The sequence below is a fragment of the Gobio gobio genome (assembly GCF_949357685.1).
Source record: "Gobio gobio genome assembly, chromosome: 1".
NCBI lineage: Eukaryota > Metazoa > Chordata > Actinopteri > Cypriniformes > Gobionidae > Gobio > Gobio gobio.
The window spans coordinates 32,705,940-32,729,528 of NC_137097.1; the positions used below are offsets into that span (position 1 = coordinate 32,705,940).

The 23,589-nt window shown below is 41.8% G+C and overlaps 1 protein-coding gene across 1 annotated transcript; it reads left to right on the forward strand.

Moving 5' to 3' along the window:
- Nucleotides 1–10,422: 10,422 nt before the first annotated feature.
- On the forward strand, nucleotides 10,423–22,434 carry LOC307138246 (uncharacterized protein). The gene is made up of 6 exons (XM_079836454.1): nucleotides 10,423–10,607; nucleotides 12,534–14,434; nucleotides 14,790–14,883; nucleotides 18,003–18,052; nucleotides 18,209–18,283; nucleotides 21,569–22,434. Exons 2-5 carry the CDS (start codon nucleotides 12,536–12,538, stop codon nucleotides 18,251–18,253), a joined length of 2,088 nt encoding a protein of 695 aa, XP_079692580.1. The 5' UTR covers nucleotides 10,423–10,607; nucleotides 12,534–12,535; the 3' UTR covers nucleotides 18,254–18,283; nucleotides 21,569–22,434.
- Nucleotides 22,435–23,589: the final 1,155 nt, after the last annotated feature.

The window sequence follows — 23,589 nt, forward strand, 5'->3', positions numbered from 1 at the left end:
TTTCATGTTTTGTCTGGTCAACTTCATGTAATTTGTAAATATGCATCCTTTCCTCTCATTCAGACCTGCAACACATTTAAAAAAAAGTTGGGACAGGAGCAATTTAGGGCTAGTAATGACGTAAAATGGTTAAATAATGATGTGATTTGAAACAGGTGATGTCAACAGGTGATTGTAATTATGATTTGGTACAAAAGCAGCATCCAAGAAATGTCTAATCCTTTAGGAGCAAAGATGGGCCGAGGATCGTCAGTTTGCCAACAAATACGTGAGAAAATTATTGAAATGTTTAAAAACAATGTTCCTCAAAGAAAGATAGGAAGAGATTTGGATATTTCACATTCAACAGTGCATAACATAATTAAAAGATTCAAGGAATCTGGAGGAATTTCAGTGCGTAAAGGACAAGGGCGTAAGCCTAAGCTGAACAACCGTGATCTCAGATCCCTCAGGCGGCACTGCATCAAGAATCTTCATTCATCTATAAGCGATATCACCACATGGGCTCAGGACTACTTTGGCAAACCTTTGTCAAGTACCACAATACGTAGTTACATCCACAAATGGCAGTTAAAACTGTACTGTGCCAAAAGGAAGCCCTATGTTAACAGTGTCCAGAAGCGCCGTCGACTTCTCTGGGCTCGGAGGCATCTGGGATGGACCATCACACAGTGGAAACGTGTACTGTGGTCAGATGAATCAGTATTTCAGGTATTTTTTGGGAGGAATGGACGCCGTGTGCTCCGGACCAAAGAAGAAAAGGATCATCCTGACTGTTACCAGCAACAAGTCCAAGTCATGGTATGGGGTTGTGTCTGTGCCCTTGGCAAAGGTAACTTGCACTTCTGTGAAGGCACCATTAATGCTGAAAAGTACATAGAGATTTTGGAGCATAATATGCTGCCTTCAAGAAGACATCTTTTCCAGGGACGTCCATGCATATTTCAACAAGACAATGCAAAACCACATTCTGCACACATTACAAAGTCCTGGCTGCGGAGGAAGAGGGTACAGGTACTTGACTGGCCTGCCTGCAGTCCCGACCTGTCTCCAATAGAGAATGTGTGGCACATTTTGAAGCGCAAAATGCGACAACGAAGACCCCTTACTGTTGCCCACCTTAAGACTTGTTTGCAGGAAGAATGGGACAAAATTACACCTGAAACACTTCATCACTTGGTGTCTTCAGTCCCTAAACGTCTTTTAAGTGTTGTGAAAAGGAATGGCAACATTACAAAGTGGTAAATGCTTTACTGTCCCAACTTTTTTTTAAATGTGTTGCAGGTCTGAATGACAGGAAAGGATGCATATTTACAAATTACATGAAGTTGACCAGACAAAACATGAAATATTTTGTGTTCATATTGTCTGCAATGAAATACAAGACAAAGTAAATTTAGAAATCACTTCTTTTTTTTCTTTCTTTTTTTTGCATTTTCCATACTGTCAACTTTTTCTGATTTGGGGTTGTACAAATACCATGGTTAAACTAAGGTTAGTGGCTAATTTGTGATTACCATGATTTGACTACAATAACCATGCTTTTTTTTTTTGTTTAATTTGTAGTAAAACTGTAGTTAATTTTCTGTATTAGTAAACTAATGACATAATGACAGAATAATGAGAAATTATTATGAGAAATTATGAGAAATCAAGTTAAATGGCAAGTTAAATTCAAGTATAATTTTCTGATGCATTTACGGTAGCTACTAGTATTTGGAATTTAATATTTATTTAATTGTCATAATATAAAAGAAATGTGACAATATAAATGGTGAAATGTGAATTTGACACATCCATGAGATCACCCTTTTTTCCCACATTGAATATATTGAATATATACTTTTTTAGATGACCAGGCTGGTCTTAGCTGGTCAAGCTAAAACCAGCTGAACACCAGCTTGGCCAGCCTGGGAGACCAGCTTAAAGGGATAGTGTATCCAAAAATTTAAATTAGCCCATGATTTACTCACCCTCAAGTCATCCTAGGTGTATATGACATTCTTCTTCTTTCAGATGAATACAATCAAGAGTTATATTAATAAATGCCCTGGCCCAGAAGCAAAGTGATGCGTTTATGTAAGAAAAATATCCATATTTAAAACTTTACAAATTGTAATATCTAACTTCCGCTAACTGTCATACGCACGTTCACGAGAGACTGGCGTGCCAGCGTAGCCTGGATGCCAGCAAAACTTAGCCCCGTCCACAACAGGTCGGGAAGTTCGTCCTGGACTTGATCTGCTGTGGAGCAACTATGCTCAAACCAGAGCTGTTCGGACCAATTAATTGTCAGGGCGGGCTTTATACGATGATGGACAGATGATCAACAGTAACGTAATCATCCAAGTCACCAAAGAGCGCTTGGGCTGAATTTGTTCTAATCCTAAACGCAGAACTTGCTCTTGTAAGGATCGGTTTTGCTGCTAAGACAAAAGCTGAAATCCATCCCCCAGCAATAGAACAATAAAAGTCACTAATCTTGAGAGAAGATCTCACAGAAACTGTGGGACATCACCCTAATCAAACCTTTCCCCCCTCCCCATTTTGCCCTCCCTTTGCCATGTTTCAAGTCACAGAATGCAGATATACCAATGATGATGTATCTTGTAAATCTATTGTTTATCCCTTTCATGTTTGGTGTCCTTTCAAATGTCCCAGTGCGAATGGGTAAAATGGTCTCAGTTTCACTGTAGTCACTGGTAGTATTAGCAAGATTGAAAACTAATGAGAATTCTGTTCTCCCTTTTGAGCGGTCTCTTCAAAAATATCTGATCCTCTCCCCCAAAACCAGGTGTTTGTGTGCAAATATTTACAACCCTTTTGTTCTGGTCTGACTATTTAAGGAAGGGTAACAGAGCTGCCATTGGGGAAACATTCTGCAGCCAGAGCCCCCATGCAGTCTGTGTCAGTGCCTTTGAAACACTTACACACACTGCGTGTATTGTGCCAGACACGATGACTCTTACTTTGCGATTGTGTTTTATGTTTCTACGCTGATCAGTAGTGTACCATGAATTTGTGTTTAATTCTTTTTAGATAAGTTTGTCTGGCCAAAAAAAAATTTTTAATCTTGATTTATTCTGCACCTTTCTGAAATCATTATTCTAGTAGTGTCGCATGCGGAGTAAATAGGAGTTACCGCAGATCTTTCTGTCAGGGCAGATCACACCGAGGACTCCACAGCGGGAGCATTGCGCCAAGCATGAGAGAAAAATCTGACTGACACTGTTATTAGTCAGCTTTCGTGACTATTACTAAAATTACACTTTGTTATGAGTAAACATGTGTGAGTCACTTAGAGGTAAAATTGTTCACTCTGTAATATCAGAACTGACTAATCTGTGTCATGAGATAAGCAAATCCAGACGTTTAGCCTCTGTGTGACTCCGGGTCCCATGGTGGAACTAATCGTAAAATCAGCCGATAAACTCTAAATGTAACACACTTTATGGAGTCACATAAAATGGAGTCAGATTAAATTATTCATGGAGTCAGATTATCAATAAATTAAGAGAACTCTTAGAAATTCTAGGGGGGGGATTCGTCCATGCATTCACCTTTACTGTTTCTCTAAAAAATGATGATCGTGTTGGTAAGTACTCGTGTAACCTTAAATTATTTTTACAACACTGGCAAAGATTGTTTACACTCATCTTCTTCTTCTACTTCTTCCAGCGTGTGTGCAGTTGAGTTATGTTGACAACTATGCATCGCTCAACATATGTCACTTACTCCGTTGCTCTGATTGGTTGTAGGTCTATCCAATTGAGTGCAGAGGCACTCTAAAAAAAAAAGGTTCAATATGGCACCAAAAATGGTTCTTGGCTCGTAATCATAGGGGAACCTTTTTTAGTGCTATTATATAGCACCAATTTTGGTGCTTCAGTGGTTCTTCAGCGGTTCTTCAGAGGTGCTATATAGCACCTTAGTCAAAGAACCGATGAAGAACCTCTGAAGAACTGCTGAAGAACCACTGAAGCACCAAAATTTGGTGCTATATAGCATTAAAAAAGGTTCCCCTATGATTACGAGCCAAGAACCATTTTTGGTGCCATAAAGAACCTTTTTTTTAGAGTGTGGTTCGGTTAAAACCCGCCCCTATAATCACAGCCCAATGGAGCAGTGTCAGACTCATATTCTGACCAGAATCTGTCTCATTTCGAAAGGCTGCGTCCTCCAGAGGTCGCATTCGAAGGCTGCAATGCTGCATGCGTCATCAAGGCTGTCTCATTTCAGAAAAGTAAGTAGGACAATACGCCCTTCTATCACAGGAATTCACAGGAGTGTGCATGAGGTGTATCCTTCGCTGCTGCAGATAACCCACAATTATTTGCGTCGCCATTAACAACCGTCATGTTTTTTAAATATTTGAAAAAATGCCGACGCCGGCAGATATACATGCAAGCGAAGATGTGGTGTTTAAATTTAAGTAGTTTCAAGCTTGTTTTTGTCATCTGCTGGAATGCCAGTCTCTCATGAACGCGCGTATGACAGTTAGCGTAAGTTAGAGATTACAGTTTGTAAAGTTTTTAATATGGATATTTTTCTTACACAAACCCATTGTTTCACTTCAGAAGGCTTTTATTAGCCCCCCAGAGCCATGTGGAGCACTTTTATGATGGATAGATGCATTATGGACTTCAAAACAGAAACAGCCATTCACTGCCACAATGCTTGGAATTAGAGCCAGGACATAATATGGGGTTCCCTTTGTGCCAAAAATAAGTTGACTGATTTGTGCTTTGTAATACATTTGTTCTTGTCAACAGTCATTGCCTACTTGTTCAGATAAATTAGTATATGTTTATGTATGCTCTCTTTTTATGTCGTCTTACTATGTTGTCTTTATTGTCATCTTGCTATGTCGTCTTTGCTGTAGTCCTTATTGTCGTCTTGCTGTGTCATCCTCCTTGTCACCTTGCTATGTTGTCCTCACTGTCATCTTGCTATGTCGTTATAACAAGATGACAAGGAGGACGACATAGCAAGATGACAGGGAGGACGACAAAGCAAGATGACAGGGAGGACGACATAGCAAGATGACAAGGAGGACGACATAGCAAGATGACAGGGAGGACGACATAGCAAGATGACAGAGGACGACATAGCAAGATGACAAGGAGGACGACATAGCAAGATGACAGGGAGGACGACATAGCAAGATGACAGGGAGGACGACATAGCAAGATGACAGAGGACGACATAGCAAGATGACAGAGGACGACATAGCAAGATGACAAGGAGGACGACATAGCAAGATGACAGGGAGGACGACATAGCAAGATGACAGTGAGGACGACATAGCAAGATGACAGAGGACGACATAGCAAGATGACAGGGAGGACGACATAGCAAGATGACAGGGAGGACGACATAGCAAGATGACAGAGGACGACATAGCAAGATGACAGTGAGGACGACATAGCAAGATGACAGGGAGGACGAGATAGCAAGATGACAGTGAGGACGACATAGCAAGATGACAGGGAGGACGACATAGCAAGATGACAGGGAGGACGACATAGCAAGATGACGGTGAGGACGACATAGCAAAATAACAGGGAGGACGACATAGCAGGATGACAGGGAGGACGACATAGCAAGATGACAGTGAGGATGACATAGCAAGATGACAGAGGACGACATAGCAAGATGACAGGGAGGACGACATAGCAAGATGACAGGGAGGACGACATAGCAAGATGACAGGGAGGACGACATAGCAAAATGACAGTGAGGACGACATAGCAAGATGACAGAGGACGACATTGCAAGATGACAGAGGACGACATAGCAAGATGACAGAGGACGACATAGCAAGATGACAGGGAGGACGACATAGCAAGATGACAGTGAGGACGACATAGCAAGATGACAGAGGACGACATAGCAAGATGACAGGGAGGACGACATAGCAAGATGACAGGGAGGACGACATAGCAAGATGACAGGGAGGACGACATAGCAAGATGACAGGGAGGACGACATAGCAAGATGACAAGGAGGACGACATAGCAAGATGACAGGGAGGACGACATAGCAAGATGACAGAGGACGACATAGCAAGATGACAGTGAGGACGACATAGCAAGATGACAGAGGACGACATAGCAAGATGACAGTGAGGACGACATAGCAAGATGATAGGGAGGACGACATAGCAAAATGACAGGGAGGACGACATAGCAAGATGACAGTGAGGACGACAGCAAAATGACAGGGAGGACGACATAGCAAGATGACAGTGAGGACGACATAGCAAGATGACGGTGAGGACGACATAGCAAAATAACAGGGAGGACGACATAGCAAAATGACAGGGAGGACGACATAGCAAGATGACAGGGAGGACGACATAGCAAGATGACAGGGAGGACGACATAGCAAGATGACAGTGAGGACGACATAGCAAAATGACAGGGAGGACGACATAGCAAGATGACAGTGAGGACGACATAGCAAGATGACAGGGAGGACGACATAGCAAGATGACAGTGAGGACAACATAGCAAGATGACAGAGGACGACATAGCAAGATGACAGGGAGGACGACATAGCAAAATGACAGTGAGGACGACATAGCAAGATGACAGTGAGGATGACATAGCAAAATAACAGGGAGGACGACATAGCAAGATGACAGTGAGGATGACAGCAAGATGACAGGGAGGATGACGAGCAAAATGACAGGGAGGACGACATAGCAAGATGACAGGGAGGACGACATAGCAAGATGACAGGGAGGACGACATAGCAAGATGACAGTGAGGGCGACATAGCAAAATGACAGGGAGGACGACATAGCAAGATGACAGTGAGGACGACATAGCAAGATGACAGTGAGGACGACATAGCAAGATGACAGTGAGGACGACATAGCAAGATGACAGAGGACGACATAGCAAGATGACAGGGAGGACGATATAGCAAAATGACAGGGAGGACGACATAGCAAGATGACAGTGAGGACGACATAGCAAAATGACAGGGAGGACGACATAGCAAGATGACAGTGAGGACGATATAGCAAGATGACGGTGAGGACGACATACCAAAATGACAGGGAGGACGACATAGCAAAATGACAGGGAGGACGACATAGCAAGATGACAGTGAGGACGACATAGCAAGATGACGGTGAGGACGACATACCAAAATGACAGGGAGGACGACATAGCAAGATGACAGGGAGGACGACATAGCAAGATGACAGGGAGGACGACATAGCAAAATGACAGGAAGGACGACATAGCAAGATGACAGGGAGGACGACATAGCAAAATGACAGGGAGGACGACATAGCAAAATGACAGTGAGGACGACATAGCAAAATGACAGGGAGGACGACATAGCAAAATGACAGTGAGGACGACATAGCAAGATGACAGTGAGGACGACATAGCAAAATAACAGGGAGGACGACATAGCAAGATGACAGTGAGGACGACATAGCAAGATGACAGTGAGGACGACATAGCAAGATGACAGTGAGGACGACATAGCAAGATGACAGGGAGGACGACATAGCAAAATGACAGTGAGGACGACATAGCAAGATGACAGGGAGGACGACATAGCAAGATGACAGTGAGGACGACATAGCAAAATGACAGGGAGGACGACATAGCAAGATGACAGAGGACGACATAACAAGATGACAGGGAGGACGACATAGCAAAATGACAGGGAGGACGACATAGCAAGATGACAGTGAGGACGACATAGCAAAATGACAGGGAGGACGACATAGCAATATGACAGTGAGGACGACATAGCAAGATGACGGTGAGGACAACATAGCAAAATGACAGGGAGGACGACATAGCAAGATGACAGGGAGGACGACATAGCAAGATGACAGAGGACGACATAGCAAGATGACAGGGAGGACGACATAGCAAAATGACAGGGAGGACGACATAGCAAGATGACAGTGAGGACGACATAGCAAAATGACAGAGAGGACGACATAGCAAGATGACAGGGAGGACGACATAGCAAGATGACAGGGAGGACGACATAGCAAAATGACAGGGAGGACGACATAGCAAGATGACAGAGGACGACATAGCAAGATGACAGGGAGGACGACATAGCAAAATGACAGGGAGGACGACATAGCAAGATGACAGTGAGGACGACATAGCAAAATGACAGGGAGGACGACATAGCAAGATGACGGTGAGGACGACATAGCAAAATGACAGGGAGGACAACATAGCAAGATGACAGGGAGGACGACATAGCAAGATGACAGGGAGGACGACATAGCAAAATGACAGGGAGGACGACATAGCAAGATGACAGGGAGGACAACATAGCAAAATGACAGGGAGGACGACATAGCAAAATGACAGTGAGGACGACATAGCAAGATGACAGTGAGGACGACATAGCAAAATAACAGGGAGGACGACATAGCAAGATGACAGGGAGGACGACATAGCAAGATGACAGTGAGGACGACATAGCAAGATGACAGGGAGGACGACATAGCAAGATGACAGTGAGGACGACATAGCAAAATGACAGGGAGGACGACATAGCAAGATGACAGAGGACGACATAGCAAGATGACAGGGAGGACGACATAGCAAAATGACAGGGAGGACGACATAGCAAGATGACAGTGAGGACGACATAGCAAAATGACAGGGAGGACGACATAGCAAGATGACAGTGAGGACGACATAGCAAGATGACAGTGAGGACAACATAGCAAAATGACAGGGAGGACGACATAGCAAGATGACAGGGAGGACGACATAGCAAGATGACAGAGGATGACATAGCAAGATGACAGGGAGGACGACATAGCAAAATGACAGGGAGGACGACATAGCAAGATGACAGTGAGGACGACATAGCAAAATGACAGGGAGGACGACATAGCAAGATGACAGGGAGGACGACATAGCAAGATGACAGGGAGGATGACATAGCAAGATGACAGGGAGGACGACATAGCAAGATGACAGGGAGGACGACATAGCAAAATGACAGGGAGGACGACATAGCAAAATGACAGGGAGGACGACATAGCAAGATGACAGGGAGGACGACATAGCAAAATGACAGGGAGGACGACATAGCAAGATGACAGAGGACGACATAGCAAGATGACAGGGAGGACGACATAGCAAAATGACAGGGAGGACGACATAGCAAGATGACAGTGAGGACGACATAGCAAAATGACAGGGAGGACGACATAGCAAGATGACAGTGAGGACGACATAGCAAGATGACGGTGAGGACGACATAGCAAGATGACAGGGAGGACGACATAGCAAGATGACAGGGAGGACGACATAGCAAAATGACAGGGAGGACGACATAGCAAGATGACAGGGAGGACGACATAGCAAAATGACAGGGAGGAGGACATAGCAAAATGACAGTGAGGACGACATAGCAAGATGACAGTGAGGACGACATAGCAAAATAACAGGGAGGACGACATAGCAAGATGACAGGGAGGACGACATAGCAAGATGACAGTGAGGACGACATAGCAAAATGACAGGGTGGACGACATAGCAAGATGACAGTGAGGACGACATAGCAAGATGACAGGGAGGACGACATAGCAAGATGACAGTGAGGACGACATAGCAAGATGACAGGGAGGACGACATGGCAAGATGACAGTGAGGACGACATAGCAAGATGACAGGGAGGACGACATGGCAAGATGACGGTGAGGATGACCTAGACAGCAGTGAGGACGACCTAGACAGCAGAGAGGACGACATAGCAAGACAACAGTAAGGATGACATAAGACAGCAGTAAGGATGACATAGCAAGATAGCAGTGAGGATGACATTGTAAGGAAGACAGCAAAGACGACAGACAAAATAGTAAGATGACACAACCAGAGAGCATAAACATATACTAATTTAGACTAAAAAGTAGGGACAATACAGTAAGGAAGACATAGTAAGACGACATAAACAGAGAGCATACGCATAAACATATACTAATTTATCTGAACAAGTAGGCAATGACTGTTGGCAAGAACAAATGTATAGTACAAAGCACAAATCAGTCGACTTATTTTTGGCACAAATGGAACCCCATATTATTTTAAAATAACTCTGATTGTATTCGTCTGAAAGAAGAATGTCATATATACACCTATAGGATGACTTGCGGGTGAGTATAATCATGAGCAAATTTTTTGGGGGGTGAACTATCCCTTCAAACCAGCTAAGACCAGCCAACCAAACTGGTTTTTTATCGTTTTTCTCAGCAGGGTTGTAACTTTTAAATGTGTAAATTCATTATTCAGCATTATATGCTGTTATTTGTTTTATGGAGAAGTGTTTGACTTGGCCTACTCATGATCATTTGGCCTTTTGTTCTGAACATTGGGCTTTTATTTTGAAAACATCTCTATTGTGTTGCGTATTCCGGCCGCCATGTTTAGCCGGAATCACACAGTTAAACAGAAGAAACTGCCTTGTCCTGCTTTCGCCAGTAGTTTTACTCTTTTGTATGACTAATCCATATGTGTTTTAGACCAGATACATTTTTTAAACCCCCGTGCCTTTGATAAGATGTTCAGTAACAGTGGGCGGTGAAGGGACGCGTTCATCCTCTGGTGAGAGTCTGCACTGACACCTGGTTAGCGTTAGCTTCAGTGTTAGTGAGTCAGCCTGCCTGAGTTCATCCATATCACTCAATAGATACATCAAAACATCACGCAGCGCAATAGAAACAACATTACTGTGCCTCATATTGATGTGTGCGCGCGTGAAGGACTGTTAAGCTCTTGGGTGTGTGTCTTATTAGCCTATTCATCCTGATGTTGCTGTGGGATGATACCTGTTTTCAGGTGAACTTGGAGAGCATCATTAAAAAAAGATTGACCAGTTTGTTCTTGTTTAAAGAGCACTTTATTTTAACCTTAGATGGGACATACGTAATTTATAAATGACGCTAAGAAAAAAAATAAATGTCATGACATCCCCTTCAGCCAATCTATCCATCAAAGTCTATCTGTCATGTGCTTGACATTTTTTTGCCAACAAGGAAGTAAAGGTCACATGCTGTCAGGCTTCATAGAAAGTTCATTTTAGACTAGAATGTATATAAATTAAATTTTTCTTTTAAAAAAATGTACATCCAAACGTGCTTCATTTTCATTTTGTTAAAACTCTTAATACCAAAAAAAAAAAAAAAAAAACCTGCGTTATGCATAAATGACAGTCCTTTTAGTTGATGTATTTTCTGTTTTAGGTTGATGTTAGTACATTTTATAGAAGACGGAGAGGAAAAGCTGTACTTTTTCCAGAAAATATTGATAACGACATCAGAAAATAAAGTCATATAAGAAAGGAAGGAGTTACAGATAAAACAGAATTTTTGGTGGTGTAAAAATTATTTATTCTGAAGCAATATTTTCATCAACTTTTACATACTTACTTAAATCAGTATGTTTTTACCCCTAGTTGACTATCTTTATTTACCCAGAGGGTGTTCTTTACCTCTATAAAGGCCAATTTTTTTTAACCTCTTTAAATGTATGCATTATCTTTCATATCAAATTCTTATATTTGATCAATACATTTAATTATAGTAAGATTACACTATTGGGGCGTTACCAGTCAAATTAAATAATTTACACTGCGATAAATAATGTTATGAAACCGCCAGTAGGTGGTGGCAGCTGACCGTCTTAATGAGCAAGTCATTCTATCAAAGGATTCGGTCAAAACACTGAACCATTCAGTAACAAAACATTATTACTGTGAGATGTGCTATGGTTCTGCTATGATCTTTGTTTGGAACCATTTTCGTTGGTGAATTAGAGTAAAATCAATGTAACATTTGCAATCGTGATAATAATTGGCAAAACAGCTGCCTTGGTCATGTTGTTACTTAACTATCTGTTATACTTTTTTTTTTTTAAATAAACATAATTTTTACCTCAGTATGTTTCTTCTGGAATTTTTGTGTGTGCTGTATACTCATTTGAACCTCAGCAGCGTTACCAGAAGTATCTATTATCAATCGCAATCAATCACAATCAGAATCATTCTCGCATTTCAAATGCTTCCCTAGTAATTTTTTTCACTGAAGATTTAATCAGGTCACTTGTCCAGTCAGGCAAGTAACCCAGCAGGCATAGTACGTCAATGTGACATTGGACATTGAAATTCTCTCAAGATCTCAGCAGAGGAGGAATAAACAGACAACATCATCTGATCACATTTTCTGGCTGTTCTTGCCATAACAAACATAGTTTCAGCAGCAAGAGAAAAACTAATGTTTAAAACTCAAGGGTCAAGAGCCCAACTAAAGCAAACATTGAACACCATAATGGGGACTTGATTATTTTCAAGAAAACATCCAAACCTCTGTTGATTCTTCAATAAGAGCTTCTGTAGACGTCTGACAGAAATAAAGTAAATCTGGTTAGTAATGTGTGAAGCTAGTAATGATGTTTGTTGAGTTGTTTTTTACTATATTGGCAGCAGAGTTCACATTAACCATGTTATTGACTCCTGCATTTGGTTTCTTTCAGTTATGGACCCTCTCGACCAGGTCGATGTCATGCACCTTCAGGAGTCTCGTTCCTCAGCTCTGGATCTGTCTGTGGGCTGCAGGCAGGGCTCGTTAAACTCCATGGAGGCTTTGGATTTGGTGAAGAAGCCCAGCTGGTGTGGCATAACCTCAGGGAGCAAGAGCGCTAACATGTCCGAGTCTCGGTCCGGTAGGTACATCACTCGGCCTAGCAAACAGATTCCACCTGATCACCCAGAATTAGGATCAAAGCATCATGGGATGTCGTCCCACGGCTCCTACTCTATGCCTTTACCCCTGATCAATGGATTGCCGTCCGTGGCTCAGATACTGTCTCAGTGCCCACCAACAAACCAAGAGTTTGTGGATGATGCTGATTACCATGTGGGAATGGACGAAGTGTTGACACAAGCGAAAAGATGTCGTAAGAAAGCCCATTGCATGTTAGAAAACAGCACACTAGGAGGTAGGATAGCACACAATCATCCACAAGACATTTTGACCAGTTGTGGTGAAGCATACTTGAGTGACACACTGTCACAGACTAAGGGCTCGTCATGTTTACCTCAGGACGCATACGCACTACGTTCCACCAGCTCAGCGGTTGAGCAGACTGCCATTGAAACTCTCGCATCCGAATGTACCGGCGCTAAAGAAACATCTCCATACTCCGCTGAATACATCTCCAGTGACGATGACAGTGACGATGACAGTGACATCATTGAGGTGCCAGTGAGCAACTCCAGATGCAAGACGCCTCTAAACTGGCGCACCCGAACTGAAAGTGTTATTGTTAGCGACTTGAGCCATGGAAGACGAACAAGAAATTCCACTGCGAAGCAGGAAGTCGAGTGTGACCATCAAATGGACCGCTCTCCCAAAAATGTGAACAACGTCTACGCAGTGGATGAACCCATTTTTGAAGGCCGTGACGGTAGGACAGGTTCCGAATCCAAATCGCTGCTGTCGTGGATGGAGTCGGTCTTGATACCCATATCCCCGCAGGACAGCGATCACAACATGGATGCTGCTTTTTCCCAAAACTTCCCGTCTACCTCAGATGCAGAAAACACGAGCGTCTTTGCGTCTCCGCAGATTGGGGCGTCAACTTCAAAGCCAAGCCGCTCGCGGAAGACTCCGGCCTCAAAGAGTAGGAAGCGGACAAAACCGAGGCCCAAACCCAGACCCAAACCTAGATCCAAACCGAGGAAACCAGCTAAGCAGGTGAGGGCGTCACCAGCCAGCAAATCAAGTACGGCTAAGCGAAGACGCAGAAAACCTCGGACAACTGGAGCTTCATCCATGTTTTCTCCTATAGAGCCGGAGATCAAACTCAAGTTTGCAAACCGCAAAGAGAAGACGCACCCCAGGCTGGACAGCTTCGCCCCCTACATTCGCATGGAGTTCTCATCCTGTACAATCGTCAATTTTAGGGAAGAGGACGATTCTTCGACAAAGAAAGGGTCACAGCAGGCTGTCTCTGGGGTCATCCCAAAAACCTCCTGCTTGCAGCTGGGCCGCGTTGGCTCCGACGCCAGGTTTCAGCTCAGGCGTTTCTGCTGTCTGTGCGGAAGGGCTGGCAACACCGAAGGCCTTGGGGACTTGCATGGGCCGTACCACTCCAGCGGAGCTCAGCCCGTCTTCAAGGCCGACTGCAGTCCCGCGGCCCAGAAACAAGAGCCCGACTGCAGTGATTTGGAGTCTGTCTACAGTTTAGAGGACGGCACGTCCCAGTCGGTCAAACGGCAGAGGAAGGAGAACTGCTCGGAGAACGCGGATGAGTCCAGTGTCTGTAGTGAGCACTGGATACACGAGGACTGTAGCATCTGGACTGCAGGCATCTTTTTGGTTAAAGGGAAACTCTACGGATTAGAAGAAGCCATCCGACTCGCACGAGGAACAGTAAGTTGTTGTTTTTTCTTACCCCTTCCATCTGAAAAGTCATTGCTTTGTTGTTAGTGTGGGTGATGAGGAACAGTGTCATGTTGACTGTTCTAAGATGGTGGACGCATTGACGTGACTGAAGCATCTACATTATATCTGCATATACGTAATTTATATGATTTCGTGAGGGATTTTCTTCCTTTGATACAAAATCTTTTGGTTAGATATGGTAATCGACACATTCCTGAAAGGAATCGTGAGATTCTATTCCCTTATTTCTTATAAAAAATATTGTCTGACTTTGGCTATTTAAAACAATGCTGTCTCTGAATCTTCAGAAGCTGTAAGGTGCTGTTGTGTTTGGTTGTTACAGGTGTGTTCACACTGTCACATGGTTGGTGCCACTTTGGGATGTTTCTTCAAAGATTGCCCCAATAAGTACCACTTCCCCTGTGCCCTGCAGTCAGGTAATGCTCATCAGTTTGCCTGTACTCTCACAGTCTTGTCACACCATAACGACTGAAACCAAATACAATGTACAAAACAGTTTGTTTCAAATGATGATTATGATAAAAAAAAAAAAAAAAACATTGTTTTAAGGCAGTGGTTCTCCACCCTGTTCCTGGAGCCCCCAGGACTGCATACTTTGAATGTCTCCTTTGTTTCCTATACGGACATAACTTGTTGCCTCCCTAACTCTGTATGCTGCCTGTGTACGCATAATATAATACATAATACAGTATGTGAGCACGGATTAGGAGAGAGAAAACATTAGGCAGAAAGAACACAAGTACGACGTGGTGACGTCACGGATATGCTAATTGACACATAGCGTCATCTAGCGACATTTAGCAACTTTTTGGGCAGCATTATTGTTGGCTAGCTGCCCTATCAGCCAATATCAAATTAAAGGGTTAGTTCACCCAAAAATGAAAATTCTGTCATTAAATACTTACCCTCATGTCGTTCGACACCCGTAAGACCTTCGTTCATCTTCGGAACAGAAATGAAGATATTTTAGTTGAAATCTGATGGCTCTGAAAGGCCTCCATTGGCACAATGGCACGGTTCACTATCAAGACCCTTAAAAGGTACTAAAGACGTCGTTACAAAGTCCATCTCACTACAGTGGTTCTAAAATAACTTTATGAATCGGCGACAATAGTTTTTGTGCGCAAAAAAACCCTAAATAACGACTTGCATAGTGATGACGATTTCAAAACACGGCATCATGAAGCTTCGAAGCGTTATGAATCAGTGAACCGAATGATGATTCGGATCGTGTGTCAAACCACCAAACTGCTGAAATTTGGCGATTCAAACTGCAGAATCGACTCACTGATTCATAACGCTTCGAAGCTTCATGATGCCTTGTTTTGAAATCGTCATCACTATGGAAGTCGTTATTTAGGGTTTTTTTACGCACAAAAACTATTGTCGCCGATTAATAAAGTTATTTTAGAACCACTGTAGTGAGATGGACTTTGTAACGACGTCTTTAGTACCTTTTAAGGGTCTTGAGAGTGAACCGTGCCATTGTGCCAATGGAGGCCTTTCAGAGCCATCAGATTTCAACTAAAATATCTTAATTTCTGTTCCGAAGATGAACGAAGGTCTTACAGGTGTCTAACAACATGAGGGTAAGTAATTAATGACAGAATTTTAATTTTTGGGTGAATTAACCCTTTAAGCTTCCTCACAAAACTGGTTTCGGACAGACTTCTGAGGCAGCGTGACGGTTTAATGATCTAGCTTTGGTGATAAATAAGCAAATATTTGATTACTACAGTGTAGAGCTTTAGCTGCTTTCCTTGGAAAATAGTTGGGAACACTGGCTGCACAGAGCGCACTGACAAATCAGATGTGCGTTTAAAACACAGACAGCGAAACGGTATGAATACAGAACACTTCAGTACATGTTGTCAAATCATTATAAAGTAATTAATTTGTTGACTAGATGCTGTATTAGCAGGGAAAGAACAGCAGTATGTACTGTACGGGAAGCTAACAGCATTACCTCAAGCAGTTAAAACAATATGACAAAAATACACACAAGTCCGAACCAAATGTTGCATATATAAAACTAGTGACGTGAGAAAGCAAACTGTATCGTCATGCAGCCGACAGAAAAAACCCCAATCAGAAACACATTCAATTTCAATACATATTTTGTTATTTTGATTAGAAAACCATCAAGTGTTCTGAAAAAGCAGACTGTTTGGATTTAGATGAAACGGTAACACTTTACAATAATATTCCATTTGTAACATTAACTAAGGTTAATAAATGCTGTTTATAACCTTAAGTTTAAAACCACAATTAACAGTCTGGTTTCTACCACTTTCACTTAGGAGCAAAAATCTGCCTTTAAATTTGAAATAAATAAATATTCAGATCGATATCGACTGATATGAGAATTTTATCGAGATATTTTTTTGGCCATATAGCCCAGCCCTATGCATAATGCATAGCTCATGTAAGGCAACTAATACATCTTTGTTAACAAATGTAACTTGCAAAGTGTCACCTATGAAATGTACATGCATGTTTCTAGGTCATACCTAAAGTAACACATTTGACCTGTGATTTTTTTTTAATTTATGTTTACATAATTTTCTGTAGAATTTGTTCTGTTAAAACTTCTCATTTTAATATATTCATATTTATATATGCATTTCATTTAGCACATTTTCCTGATTCAGTACTGTTTTTTTTTTGTTTTTTTCATTTCTTGCAATAAAGTTCAGCATTGTGTTATGTTTTTTTTTAAATAAAATGTTATCCAGTATCCATTTTAAAAACTATCGGGTGATTAATCAGTAATCGGCAAGTACAGTCCAACCTAGTTATCGGTATCGGTAAAATCCACTATCGGTGGACCTCTATAAGTAACATAATAGGCTACTCATTTTCTAAAAAAAAAAAACCCTGCTGTTAAATAATAAAGATATAAAAATTATTATGTCTATAATAATATGCAATAACTTTCAATAGGTTATGACATTTGTTTGTGATGTTTTGGTGTATGTATAGTGCATTGGCCGTTATAATATGCTGGGACGGTCAAGATCGCAGCACATCTCAATTCTCGCAAGGAACTTACTGTGTCCTCGCGTCCTTCTGAGTTCTTTCTTTCGAGCTCGCCTATGATATGACTTGTTGAGTTTGTTTGCTTGGTTTTATTGTATTTATATGATATTTGTATTTTTGTAATTACATTTTTGCCATAAAAAATAGCCTGAGATGCTGATATGGCATGAAATAAAACAATCTGAATCGAGGTCGCCTGGCAAAACACGGAAACACAAGTCCATTCTTTGCGTTCTTGGAATTGAGAAACAGCCAAGGTCTTGGAGTCTCTTCTAATGAGCCGATGAGCTGAATCAGGTGTGTTTGATTGGGGAGACATGCAGGAAACAGGTTGGGAACCACTGTTTTAAGTCATTTCAGAGCAATGAAAATGTCGAGATTTTAGCTGCTTCTTGTAAGGCATCAGCTTATGTCCCATTTCCGGCTGCTCTGGAGTTTCTCCCTCATCTGATGCTTGTGTTTTGAGGTGTTTGTCTGTGCTGTTGTGTCTCCACAGACAGTGCGCTCAATGAGGAGAACTTCACGATAAGATGCCCGAAGCACAAGGTGACTCAGAGATATTGTTTTTAGTTGAGTTAAGTTTTGAAAATGACATGAGTTTGCAGCACAATAGACTGCAGTAGTGAATTTCTCTGCTCTGTTGACTTCCTCTTGCATCATCTTCAGTGCTGATAACGATCGCTCGTGTGTTTGTCTTCCCAGAATAAAACATCCAGATTGAGCGTCAGCAGGCTGAAGAACAGATGACATTTGGGAGGTGTTGAAATGACTTTGAAGGTATTTTACTGCAGCGTCTCACTACTTATGCCTTCATCAAGAAATCTCAAAATCATTTGGCCAGAGGTCAATTTTCCTTATTAGTATCATTAAGAATTTATTTTTGTTTTGATTTTGACTGGTTTCTAGAGCTTTAATCATGATATTCCTCACTTTTAAGTAACAGCATCTTTAACTTCTGACCCCTAATTTTCACCCCTAATTCTCATTAATGTAATGCAAAAAAAAACTACTGTAATGTTAAAACACTGTTTTATATGTTTTATAAGTATTCTTAGATCATGGTAGAATTCGTAGTACTACATGTGATAGTCCATACAGTATTTTTTTTGTTTGTTTAAAAAGTTGCTATAATTAGATTGTAATGAGAACTGACATTGAGACAAACAAACAAATAAATGAAAGGCCTGACCCAGGCATGTGCCAATGAGCTTATGAGCTGAATCAGGTGTGTTTAAATAGGACAAAAAAAAGTGTAGTATTGGTGTGCCTTCAGAAACCGGGTTGAGATGCATAGCAGTATTAGGGGTAAGGTAACACATTACAAGTAACCTGAATCGGATTACTTTTTAAAGTAACTAGTAATGTAACGCATTACTTTAAAAATTACAACAAAATATCAGTTACTTTTTCAAATAATTGACACAAGTTTTCCCATTTATTGACTGATAGCTCTCCTGTATTGAATATTACTAATGTCACATACTATTTAGGATGGATAGCCTGTATCTCAATGTGCATACTATGTCCCTATAGACCAGAGGTGTCCAATCCTGCTCCTGGTTGGGCCACTGTCCTGAAGAGTTTAGCTCCAACCCCAATGAAAAACAGCTGAACCAGCTAATCAAGCTCTTTCTAGGCATACTAGAAACTGCAGGTGTGTTGAGGCAAGTTGGAGCTAAACTCTGCAGGACAGCTGCCCTCCAGGACTGAGTTTGGACACCCCTGCTATAGACTGAAACATAGACTGTATAAAACAATGAACACCGTGTCTATGACGTCACCCCTAGTTTTCTGAAGAGCATTTTTGAAGCCCAAAGTGGGCGGAGCTGCCCGGCGACATCTTGGCAGCGTGTCACCGCAAGTCACCGCAAGTCACTCCCAGATAACGGAAAATGGGCAAAGAGGCTGGATGTGGGTGGACAAAGGGCGCATTTACATCTTTTAAAAGCGACCCGTATCCGATATTTGCGTTTACACTATACACTGGCGAAACAGCCCAAGACGTTCTGACCCGGAAAAGGAAGTAAAACGGCGCGATATGCAATGATGCAGACGAAATGATTATTCAATGTTTTGCTTTCCGCACTCTCTTTAAAGGTCAGCAAAACGTTGCTCTTGTAAGGCGGAGAAAAAAGAGGAGAGCCCTTGATAACAATTTGTGTCCTTCATTTGCCTCCGTCCCTTTTTCAATGACGGACAACTCGCATGGACAACTCGCATTTACTGGGGAATATCCACTTTAATTTGACCGCTTGCATGGTAGACGCAAATGCACATATCCGAATCATATCGGATTTATTACCACATATGAGTGAGGCCTGAATCCGATCGGAGGATATCGGAATTCATGCGTTTTTTTCCTGCTTACACGTTCACATGTCATATCCGAACTGTGCCATATGAGAGGGAAAAATCGGAATTGGGTCACTTGAACTATGCAGTGTAAATGGGGCCTAACAAACGGATAGTATTGCCCGCAGCGGCAATCCACCTGTCACTCAAGTGGCCACGCCCTTAATTATGGAGAACTTTTAGGCTTAATATAATTTAAACGGATGAGTTACCAAAAAAATTCACCCCCTCACCGTTGTCATGAAGGGCAAAATTAGCCGTATAGACCAAAACCACTTTTTGTACCAGGTTAGAAACATGTTTTTTTCTGCTGTAAAGTTGGGCATTTTAACATGGAGGGTCTTTGGCCGTGGTGGCGAACGTCGGTCCTGGAGAGCCACAGTCCTGCAGAGTTTTGCTTCAACCCTAACGCCCGTTTCACACATACTCCGTTTGCAGTGCGTATGCGGTGCGTATTTTTTTCCGTACCCATGTTAACGGATTACAGCTTTCACACTGCGCGCGGATGCTGTCCGTCAGTCCGTTCCAGGTGCGGTGCGTCTGCAGCAGTGCGGCGATCGTTTCCGTACCAAGTCTATTTTTTGCTGTGCTGCACTGCGGAATTAAAGTGACAGAACATTGTTCGCTTTAAAATAAACATGTACTGACGCGAAAATCTAGTAATTTTACCACAGATGCATATAATTTAAAATATAGTCTGTTTCAAAGTTAACACATGGCTTTTTTTCTCGGGTAAAGCAAGGAAACGACACCTTACCTGGCATTTAGGTTAAAAAAAATTTAAATAATGGATATCACTCGTTCGTTCCTGGAGGGGGAAAAACAAAGGTCTTTATGACCTGCTTTTAAAAGGGTTTAAAAACGAAAGAAAAGACGAGAGTCGGCTGTTTTTGTATATAGCCTATTGTACGTTTCTAATTTAAAATGTTTATAGGCTATAAGTTATATTTAAATGTTTTGCCATTTGTGTGAGCTAAATCTATAGGCTATAAATATAAATAATGAATTGAATAAAACGTTGTTTAAATGTACTACTACGTTAAAACGTGACATCTATGAAAGTGTAAACAAAGAGAATTGCAATTCTGACAAGCCATGTTCAGTAACAACTTTGGGATTTGAAATAAAAAAAAGAATGAATAAATGCTGTGTTTGTGGTATCAACCGCGGATCAGTTGCGTGCTGCAAACGTAGCATATATGAAAGCACAACAGCGCGTGCTGCTCCTACACCGCATACGCACCGCAACACGCACCGCATACGCACTGCAGACGGAGTATGTGTGAAACGGGCGTAATCAAACACACCTGAACAAGCTAATCAACCTATGAAGGGTTACTAGGAAGCTAGTACAGGCCGGTGAGTTTTATCAGGGTTGGTGCTGAACTCTGCAGGACTAGGCTCTCCAGGACCGGAGTTCGCCACTCCTGGTTTATGGGATTGACTCCCTTTTGGAGCCCGTCTCTAGCGGCCAGTCGATGAATTTTAAGTCACTTTAAGTTTAAGTCACTTCTGTGTTGGATTTAAGAGAGACCGGAAGGTTGCTGGTTTTCCAAAGTTTGCATTTTCTGGCCCCCACAATGAACGAGGCCTGAAAATGAACGAACAAAACAAGTTTTCTGTTTAAAGTTGAAAACGGTGTAATGTAAACTAAATTTGTGTTTTTAATGGTGTAATGCTCATTTGTTTTTCTGTGATCTTCCTCTGCAGGTAGACTTCAACAGGCATTCGGTTATCCGGCTGCGAAGGGGATCCCTGAAGTGTTTACAGATTGTTCCAGTTGATTTTTGTACTTCACGTGTTTGAGTGTTTACATGTACTCTCAGGCAGCTGAACAGATGAGCTGTATCTGCGCGCCGCAGACAGCCGCTGCCTTTTCACCTGTCGCTTGAGTTGAGTGGTACCCTGGACGACGCTGGATGATTTTCACTGCATTCCTCCGCTTTCTGAACACGCAATATATTCAACCTCTTACACGAATTATCTCTCTTTCACTGAAGGTCAAATATCTCCATGCGCTTCAGACTGAATCCTGTAAAGCCCTTTGCAAGTTAATAATGAGAGCTTCGTTTCATTTGAATTTACAGTACAAGCGCACTGAGCAGGAAGTGCTAATTTTTTGTTTGTTTTTCTCATTTTTATATGAATTCCAGTATCTCATTGTGGATTAAATATGTAACACGAACTGACCATTCTTTCACAGTGATGTCTTTATCACTTAAATTTGAAATGCTGAATGAACTAGTCTCCTCCAGTGGTACCGTATGCACTAGTATGTGAACATATTTATTTCTATTTATGTTTAATGCACACGTGTGTATTTATTTGCCAATGAACAGCCTCCTTTAAGAAGACAGAGTGTGTTTTAGCACCTTGTATGAATGCAGTAAAGGAACATTATAATTTGATGTTGGAAACCGCTACAGGGTGCTTTAAATATGAATCTGATTTGAGTTTTGAATCTTGTGGCCTGGGAATCAAGGAGTCGCAGTGTCTGTAGGATTTTTCCATTTCACCTGATGCCTTGTGATGTCTCGAGTTCTGTTTCAATAAATGTTTTTATGTTCTACATTCCTAACATGCGACTGTGAGACTGTACTTCATGTTGCATTGGACTTGTGGTGTTGACCCGTGTTTGTCCAGATGGTGGTGCTAAACAACCTCAGACAAACTCAGGTGAGCATTGCTTAGAGTCGTTCATGCCTCTGTTATAGCAAATTAATCTCAAACTGAACAACGGCGACTGCAGACTAAACTTTTGTGTAACGAGTGGTCCTAACCTCTGCAAAAGGTGGGGGGTGTGGGTGTTTGTCACGGTGTCACTATCCAGTTGATAATGTTTTCTCTGGATTGCTATGCGGTTCATTGAGCAGTTGCTAAAATGTTTTGAGAGATTTTTCTGCAATCCTCATGGATGGTTACCATGGTTTTGCTAGGTGTTAATACGGTGTTCTGGGTCATTCCTTACTGGCAGAAGTTACAATGGCCCCCTCCAGACATCAGCAGAATGTGTGTGAGTCCTATGGTTGTGCTCACACATTAGTAGCTGTGGCATCACTATAGCATCAGGAGCTGGTGGTTTGGCAACGGCGGCTGGAAGTAAACTGTCAATTGCCAAATATTGCAAAATCACTACGCAGCAGCAACAGAGAGGACGACGTAATACAGCGTTTAATCATTTATCAACTGATTTTTTTCCTTTAGTAGCTAGGCCATAACATCCTGCCACGCCTTGTCTACACTATACGCGAGCGACGTGATGCAACAAAAGCAACTAGATAAAGTTCAAGACAAACTTTGAAGTTGGTTTGAGAAAGCTAGACCAGAAAGTTTGAAAAAGTTTTAAGTTTGAAATGGTTTTAATTCAGTGATTTTAAAGATGGATAGATAGAGCATACTTAGCATGTTGTTAACATGTTTTGGCAAAATGCTAACATGATTAGCATGTTAACATAATGCTAACATGATTAGCGTGTTGTTAGCTTAATGCTAGAATGTTTTAATGCTTCAATAGGTCTTGCTAGCATTTGTGTTAACATGTTTTTAATGTGTGCATGTTTAAGCACATAGCTAAGCAATGCTAAGATGATTTAACATATTTACAGAATGCTAGCACATTTTGACATTAATAATTAGTAATTTTAACCTGTTTTAGCACTTATCTCATCGTTATTAGCATCATTGGTAGCATGTTGGAAGTCCTGTTTGCTAGCATGAGTCAAAAGAGCCAA